We start from the raw sequence: 8,962 nt of genomic DNA on the forward strand, positions 1-8,962 counted from the left end.
TTTAGATTATAAACAAAATATATATACGTGAGAAAGTAATATTAAGACATTAGAATTATATTAATTTTAATTTCAGCTGCTTACAAAATGTGATTTATAGTACAGAAAAGAACAGAACTTCAATATGGAGGTACAAAAACAACAAATCGAAAAAAAAAATAATATAACAAACATGAAAGTAGAGAAAATCATGCAGTTATACTGAAGTATCGAAATCCTGTGTACAATTCTGAAGTCAAATTAAAGAAGAAAATAGAAAATAAAAATTAACACTTTTTGCACACAGCAATTTGAACACAAACTGGTTAGTTTCATTTGGTTTATATGGCATGGATCTAGTATTTGGTTTCTTTGTTACTTAATAATTCAATGTTAACAAACGTAATTAATCTTACATACAAAATAAGTTATTATTATATTTTCGAAGACCGGTTTCATCACCAGCATTTTCATTACATATTTTAATATAAAAAAGAAGCATTGGATTAAATATCTGTACAAAATAGAAAATCTTAGTTAAACTATTAGCAAACTGATCCTTCTTTATACAAATATGTAAAACCATTATTATTGACAATGTATAGAATACAAGTTACTATGTACAATATATTGTATATATGTATAGTAGTCTTCTTACAACCCTTTAATATTTATAAAAAAGGATGGAAACATTTTATCAAAACATACAATATTTATATACATGTATGTACGTATACACACACATGTACATATATACGTATAATCAAAATTTTTAATCTATATTTTCATTAGGCAGTTTTTACTTCCTTTGATGTATAAAACTATCATAAAAACGTTTAGTTTACCGTTATAAACGGAGGTAATCATGTGATTTACATTGGTACACACACATTGGTATTGTCTTACCAGAACATTTTTTTTTTTCTAATTAATGTCCTAATTCTTATTTCAACTACAATTTCAGTTTACTATGTTTCAAACACTAAATGTTGAATGCATACCTTCGGATCGGAAGTAGTTTCACTTTTTATATACATCTATCATTATTGAAGCATCAGAGATTCCAAGTTTCTATGCAATATTGTATCTTTGACAGCATTGAATACAACTTTTATGTTCTCTGTATCCACCGCAGTAGTAAAGTGATGAAAGAGGGGTTTTCTTGGGTCCCTTTTGACAGATATAAACATTTCCAATATAAAATTCTGCACATCCTTCATGGAATGTGAATCTCCTGCGAATTGAGGAAAGTACCAGCGAACATTTGTGTCAGGTGATCTCACTTTTTTGTCTAACAAATCAGTTTTATTCAAAAACAAGATGATAGACACACCACCAAATATCATATTATTCACTATCGTATCAAAGATATTTCTCGATTCTTCCAATCGATTGGTTTTCCTGTAAATGAGACACATTGTTTAACAGTTTTACCTTTTTTTTTTAAGTAATAAAGTGGATGTAATTGTAACACACCTGTCTTCTAACAATACTTGATCAAATTCAGATGATGACACGAGAAATAGTATAGAAGTAACACAATCGAAACATTGGTACCACTTTTGTCTTTGAGATCTCTGCCCTCCAACATCGACAAACAAGAATGGGATATTATTAATTTGAATGACAAATTCTGAAATTCCTTTTGTAGCTTTTCTACAGTGTAAAATATCTTGATGTGTTGGTACATAATCCTGTAAAAAAATTGATAATATTTAAGGAATACTACATTATATTCATAAAAGTGTTATGAAAACTTTATGCGAATTACCATTCTTGCAATCCTATCAAGATTGTCCAAGAAATATTGAACTGAATCACTCTGTAATTAAAAGCGTACTTGTAAAGCATAAAAATAACAGAGGTTCAGACATTATTAATAAATTTATGTTTGTGTTCTGATTTTTTGTATTAATAGGAAACACGAGACTCAAATATAAAACACCTTAGAACTATAAAACATGCAAGAGTATCTTACTAATTGAAATTCTCTCCGTCTATCAAAGGCTTTTCTGATTGATGCATCTTTCCATAAACTTTGTAAAGCTGGCACATAATGAAGAAACAACCTAGCATCTAATACCATAGTATTTTCAAATTTCAGTAATTGATAACCAATATCATAGTTTTTGGGGTTTTCCCATGGAATATTTAACTTGTCACGAGCATCCACCAAAACCTTCATTCCTTTAATTATATTTTGATAAATTACATGTTGGTACTCTTTGATCAGTTCAGGCTGAAAAGGAAAAGAATACTATAAACAACAGGTATTACTTATAGATAATGTACATTATTCATATGTGTCATAGATGAAATATATTTGTCTTTTAATAAGAAACAAATATGCATAATAAGTTTAAAAAACTGTAGATTTTATACTGAAACTTTTCATGAACAGCTTACAATCTATTTCATGTACTTGTAAGTTGTATATTTAGTGATTAAGAATGCGATAAGTGGTTAAATAAACAGACGGGAAATGTGTACACATAACGGTCTATGCCAAACACAATATTGCCAATACTTTTTTATAGATTATTTTCACACCTGAATTCTTTTTATTCAAGACCGATTGCTTGCACGAACTGGGTTTAATAAGTCTTATTTGCAAATTACCTAATTTGAAAATATAATAGTGAGAAACTGAACACGAAACGAAAATTGAATGTGCTTCATCATAAATGAAAACAGTAACAGGTAGTAGAATGCTTGTTTTAAAGATTTTAAATGAAAAATTACAAAGATTACTCAACTGTGCATCAGACCTACTTTCTCATATACTCTTAAATCATGTGTTTAGGTCAACCACCTTTTCATTAACGAAGATCTAGTTTAATAGCTACAATAACACTGACAGAAGCACAGTCAAATTGCATTTTTCTTGGAAACGAAATGATTCGCGCATTACAATAAAACCATTAGGCAAATGAACGGGGACGTCCAGTGTGAATTGGACAGAAAGAAGATCGTGTCGGAAAGAGAACGGTTCGAGGAACTCGGGGAAGTCCTACCTCGAATTTAATTCCGTGAATAATTCGCATCTGTTTAAGGAATGTCGACTTTCCGCTCTCGCCCGCCCCGAGGAGCAGCAGCTTGACCTGTCGTCGGAGAGCCTGGCGATCCTTCTCCAGCATCCGATCGATCTCCTGACTTTTGTAACGCTGCTCGATCTCCTCGGGGCTGAACTTGAACCGCAGGCAACAAGTACACGACCACGTTAAGGACCCCGCCATCTTGCTACCCTGCTACCCTCCTCTTCCTTCCTTCCTTCCGTCTTTCCGTGTCAGGCCGTCCTTCCGAAGGAATATATCCTTGATCGTCTAAACACTGTACACGCATACACATAAGAGACACGCGCGCACACCCGTCCGTCCTCGTGCACGAGTCCCGTCTGTGTTCACGAGCGCACTTATCGTAACGTAATGCACGTAGCGAAGGGACCACCCCTTCTGTGAGCAACCTGTTCGTGTGGATAGGCACAGGATCGGCGCACGTCTTTGATTCAGAACCGCATTTCTCACCTAGGCGTAGCCGGGGAACGCGACCGCTGAACCAACAACGTTAACACAGGTCGTCGTCGTTCAACTCTGTTAGAGACGACTCCACACCTACCGTTAATCGCGAGACTCACGCCGTTGGCTGCCCACACGATCCTCTCTGGTTCCTCGCGAATTGGACATGATTAAATAATCGTTCTAATTACCGGGGAAGCGAACGAACTCGCGCATCGTTCTCATCGCGCTTTATCCTCGAGTACGAGACACACGACCCCCGTCGCCTTTGATGCGGGACAACGTCTTCCTAGAGACACACACACACACACAGTGTAGTAACGCGTATTCGTACAGGGACACGAGACACACACACACACACACACGCGCGCGCGCATACACCTGTGCTTTTTCTCTGCGTGGAGACAAAAAACATGCAAGAGTTCACCTATGCCAAACTACATGATAATTATGCGGGGGAAGAAATATGCGAAACGGCGAACGGGAAAACGTACTCCCCACCACGACGACATATTTGTTGTGAGATACTACCGCGATATGTACACGTATGCGCAGCACACGCACGCACGGTCTCTGACACCGACCGAAAGCGCACCTCCTGGTTCGGCCGCGTGATCGGTTTTGCGCGCTGTCATTCGTCGGAAGACCTTTCGTTTTTTCTTTATTCTTGTCGATACTGCAACGCACGCGACGACGATCCCTCTTGAACATCGTGCGTCAACGATCATACGGTCATGGCTACATGGTGGGGAGGGAACGATTCTTTTTTTCGTTCCTCCCCTTCTCTCTCCCTTTCGCGTGCTTTACTTCCGATGTCTGTTTACTGAAAGCCGGTCTTTCAATGCTACAGAAGAATCAATGATAAGACCGCTGAGATTGGCGATCTTGACAAATGTTCGATACCGGCCAATCCGAGTAACTCGCTTTTGAGAACGCCGCGATCCACGCTAATACTGGCACAGACGAGATATAGAATAGACCTAGTATCTTATGGAACTTCGGGTCACATGTTCTGAAATACCGATCGCGCAAAAAATCAGAGATTTTCTGCTGCCCTCTACGTTATGACACAGACGACTCGTCTGTGGTATTATTAGTACAAATGGAGTATTATATATTCCATTCATATTACGTGTATCGTGTATCTACCATGATTCGGCGCGAATCGAAATATTCGATGCTATGGTTTAAAGACCGAAGAATAGTTGGCACGGAATATTAGTATTTCTTAACAATTTTCATCTAAAAAAATTGCTCCCAATTTGCGTCCTCGGAATCTAAAATTGCTCCCATCGCAACTATTATATTTAATGAGATATTCCGCAAATGAAAAAGCAAACATTTGTTGTCTGCAAAATACATAGTAAATGGTCTTTTCACACAAATGTTATGGTACCAAAAAATTGTCCCTGATTTGGTTTATAATATTCAATGGTCAGATATTTTAGTCACAACTTATTAACAAGGAGCAATTGAAATAATGTTTTTGCATAAAGATTAGGTATGACGTCGTACAGTAGGCGCTCGTTTATTGCAGGCTGTTTTACTGTAATCTATTTTATTATAAATTAGGAACACCCTTCGCTCACACGTATTTCTCACCCACATGCGCGCACCCCACTCCGTCGTCCAGCACATTATTTGTTGCTATCACTAACCCGTGCTTTTCTACACTTTTATAGATAAATAAGATAACTAAACAAATTTAGTTATTAATCATTTTGTATGGTACAATTTTATTCACAGTATTGATTACATTGTTTTCAATAAAGAAGAAGAAATGAAACTACTGTTCAATCATATGTGCATTATAAAAAATAGTCCAGTCACTTTGAGTGCTCAATATCTTCGAAAATCACCGAAGGAATCATGATCGCAAATTCTTCTGTTCGTTCGCTGAAAAATAAACGTATTACAAAGAGGTTTTATGTTCAACTCCTGCCAGACTTATTATATTTTTTTTCGAGTACAAGAAAGTAATAACGATTAATATTGCTATTATAAACACGCTAATATTATTATGTAAATTTAATTGAAATACATTATTATTATGTGGTAGAATAAGTTCAGAAACGATAAGACATGCACGTAATGCAGCGATACGTAGATTGCAATTTTGCATTGACGCAAACGGTTACCACTTCAAGCATCTCCTGTAATGTAAGAAAGTTTATTTTACTACCACATTTGACCTTGCATGACCTTCAATGATAGCTCGCTGAAGTCGTCTCAACACCGGCTATCACATCGTGATACAAAAAACATAGCATTCCATAAAAAAAATAGAGATGACTTTGAAATCTCCTCTATGTCTTCACCCACGCAGAAAATGTTTATGTCACTATATGCCCCCGTCTATACCGTGTAAGTTTTGTATATAACATTTTTTCATATTATTACAAATAACGACAATATTCAAAGTGGACATAGTTATTGCCGCACCCTGTATATGTTACATCGGTAAGGTCGGGTATTGACATTAAAATGATAAGGGGGCTCTAGAGCCCCCGATAAGTATGACAGAAAATACATGGACATTAGGTATAACCACCGACTAGGTATAGGATAGACCTATCATCTTATAGGACTTCGTGTCGCATGTTCTGAAATACCGATAGTGTAAAAAGTCAGGGATTTTCTGCTGCCCTCTACGTTATGAGAACGGTGAATTTGTGAACTATGTTAAATCTAAGAAGTGACCATGGTCGTGAACGGATTCTCTTTCGTCCGTTCGCTATAAAGTAGACGTATTAGAAAGGAATCTTGGGTTCGAATCCCGACGGACCTATATTAGTTTTTCTTCGCGTACAAAAAAGTTATTGCGTTTAATATTGTTTTTATGGATATGTATATGTATTATTATGTACATTTGAGTAAATTATTTTATTATTCCATTGTTATTACAACAGTTTAACAGTGACAACGAACGCATGTATATTTTCAAATATCGGACTAATAGTGTATTTTTATTCTATATTATTACATATAAGTGAGTAATACGTATCAAAAACGTAATCGAAACACAGATTTTTATTACACCACAAACATCGCATAAAAGATATTTCGTTATATTGACATTTGTAATAATTATGGATGTTGCAAGGAAATCAATATTATTGACATTATGGAACATATAACGAAATATCACTGTAACACCTAAAATAGTTTTAAAGTTCCATTTATATCATTGTCCTGTGAAAATGTTCATACTTCCAGCAACATTCATATTCCAATCAAAGAATTTACAGAATAAGGAAAAGGAATCTAAAGTAATTTTCAGTAGTTCCATACATCTTTATCTCGAATACTTTTCTAAAACATTCAAAGTACTACACATTTTCACACTTTGAATTTCATATCGATTTCTAAAATAATCCTAGTTCGATATAATATAGAACATGGTTTTATGAGATAGATTCGAAGTTCGCAGTTATTAGCTCGATATTGTCATCAGTTTACAGTACTTTACCGATGATAAAACCGATTGCCCAGGCCTCACCACGAGGAGGTTGCTGCGAGTGAAGGCCCAAGGCAGGTAGATGGAATCACAAGTTCTACATCTTCCCACCTTTCACAATAAACCTTATAGATAACTTAAATCTTAACTATGTAATACTATCTGTATTAAAATCCCTCGGCGGATGGCTTCTTTCATGAGCCTAAACCTATAAAAAACTAAGTTCCCTCGTCGGTTGTCTTCGTTCTTCAGCTTAGAACTAATATTATCTTAATATTCTAATTAATACGAATTAATGCTATTAATACAAAATAACTTAAACTAAACGCAACGTAGTTGCTAATACTCAAACGAAAGAGATAGACGGAATGGAAAAAGTTCCATCGATCATTTCGTTTACGCACCTAATATTCTATATACCAAGCAGTTATTAAGTCTACGATGAACTACGCGTTAAACTACAGTATGAACAAGTATCGCGATGAAAGTGTTGTCGCCAGAACCTGGTTTAAGAAAATAGGAAAGACGGGCGACACCTCGCTAATCCGGATCCATCTTTTACTGCCATGGAGCTTTGGGCTGGTCACCTGCATACCAGACCCGAACCAAAGGAGTACACAAGCATGGTAGTGCAAGCGAGATTCTCTGTTTACGCAGCAGCCTCCCGACTACTCCGTACCCTTGCATGCACGAGCCTTTCTCCAAATCCTATTTACCAGGCAAAGACTAAGCACGTCCGATATCTGGCTTCTCAATAGAAACCAGAGGGATCGGCAAACAGTCTTAGTGCACAGGTCCACTGCCCGTACCATAGGTACAGACCCACTGCCCGTACCCCAAGTCTGTGTAGAGAATCAACGGGCAAAATGAATTAATAATAACTTGGTATGCACAATGGATGGTCACAATTTAAGTCTATTAATAGATAGACTAAAATTAATAATAAACGATGTGATGATGAATATGAATATAACAATGAATATCGAATTATGATTTAAGTTTAACTTACAGTAACTTAACGCAGTGGTAGACGCACGCTTTGAAGATGTAGACGTTGATCGATGTCTTCTTTCGATGGAATAACTGTTTGGAAAAATATTTTTCATTATACAATACACATAGAATACATAATATGCACAGTAAATAAATCACAGTAAATGAATCACAGTACATAAGAAGATAAATATCGAAGCCAATGGTTCTCGAACATCTGTAACATACAAGGGATTAGTAACAAGAGAGGAGACACAACAATATGCACAGTAAATAGATTAATAATATACACAGTAAATAAATCACAGTATAGAAATCCGAGTAAATGAATCACAGTACACAAGAAAATAAATATCGAAGCTAATGGTTCTCGAACATCTGTAACATACAAGGGATTAGTAACAAGAGAGGGGTCACAACAATATGCACAGTAAATAAATTAATAATATGCACAGTAAATAAATTGATGGTTGTCGAATGCCTGGAAGAAACAATGGGTTAGTAACAAGAGAAAGGACGAATATGAGACGCGCGCCCACCCTCCGCGACGGCTCACGAGAAAGTGAGGAAGCTAACGCCGTTATGTATTGGGCGTACGCAGGTTTGTTCCTGTTGAATTGTTTTTGCCGGCTTGAACGACCTTCCTTGAACAACCCAAACACCGGATGGTACAGCCAGGTACGGCTATGGTACACGGCGTACCCTCCCTGTGTGGCGGGGAATAGAATACGCCCACGGTAATCCCTGCCTGTCGTAAGAGGCGACTAAAAGGGACTGTTGGGATCGCGGCACTTTGGCACCCGTGGTCCGGGGGGGGGGAGCCCCCGCTTCCCCCACCACAGAGAGGGCGCTCCGCCGTTAACTGGCGGAGCTGGCGCTGGGGAGGTACCGGTTGTGTTCGCAAGAGATCCCGGTGCCTCCCCGCATAGCGCCGAGCCCGGCCACCGTGAGGGTTTAGTGGGTATTTCCCCTGGGTTTTGCCCTATTGGGGATGAGTCCCACACTACCCCCGCCCCAC

General features: G+C 37.3%; 1 protein-coding gene across 2 annotated transcripts; it reads right to left on the minus strand.

The window, feature by feature from the left end:
- Nucleotides 1-986: 986 nt before the first annotated feature.
- Nucleotides 987-3,534, minus strand: LOC107186338 (guanine nucleotide-binding protein subunit alpha homolog). Of its 2 annotated transcripts, XM_015574180.1 has the most exons (6): nucleotides 2,994-3,534; nucleotides 1,958-2,218; nucleotides 1,751-1,801; nucleotides 1,456-1,673; nucleotides 1,234-1,380; nucleotides 987-1,149 (listed from the first exon to the last, which is right to left on the minus strand). In XM_015574180.1, exons 1-6 carry the CDS (start codon nucleotides 3,213-3,215, stop codon nucleotides 1,023-1,025), a joined length of 1,026 nt encoding a protein of 341 aa, XP_015429666.1. In that variant the 5' UTR covers nucleotides 3,216-3,534; the 3' UTR covers nucleotides 987-1,022. The 2 variants fall into 2 exon arrangements, with proteins under 2 accessions (XP_015429666.1, XP_015429665.1); XM_015574179.1 differs by having other exon boundaries at nucleotides 987-1,380.
- Nucleotides 3,535-8,962: the final 5,428 nt, after the last annotated feature.

Source organism: Dufourea novaeangliae, unplaced genomic scaffold (assembly GCF_001272555.1).
Source record: "Dufourea novaeangliae isolate 0120121106 unplaced genomic scaffold, ASM127255v1 scaffold85, whole genome shotgun sequence".
Taxonomy (NCBI): Eukaryota; Metazoa; Arthropoda; class Insecta; order Hymenoptera; family Halictidae; genus Dufourea; species Dufourea novaeangliae.

Bases quoted from the DNA above. Each gene is read 5' to 3' on its own strand.
- LOC107186338 (XM_015574179.1), bottom strand. From the start codon at position 3,215: ATGGCGGGGTCCTTAACGTGGTCGTGTACTTGTTGCCTGCGGTTCAAG. The intron at 1,802-1,957 runs GTAAGATACTCT...TTTTAATTACAG, and splicing joins GACGGAGAGAATTTCAATTA to AGTGATTCAGTTCAATATTT. The intron at 1,381-1,455 runs GTGTGTTACAAT...TCTCATTTACAG, and splicing joins CAAGTATTGTTAGAAGACAG to GAAAACCAATCGATTGGAAG.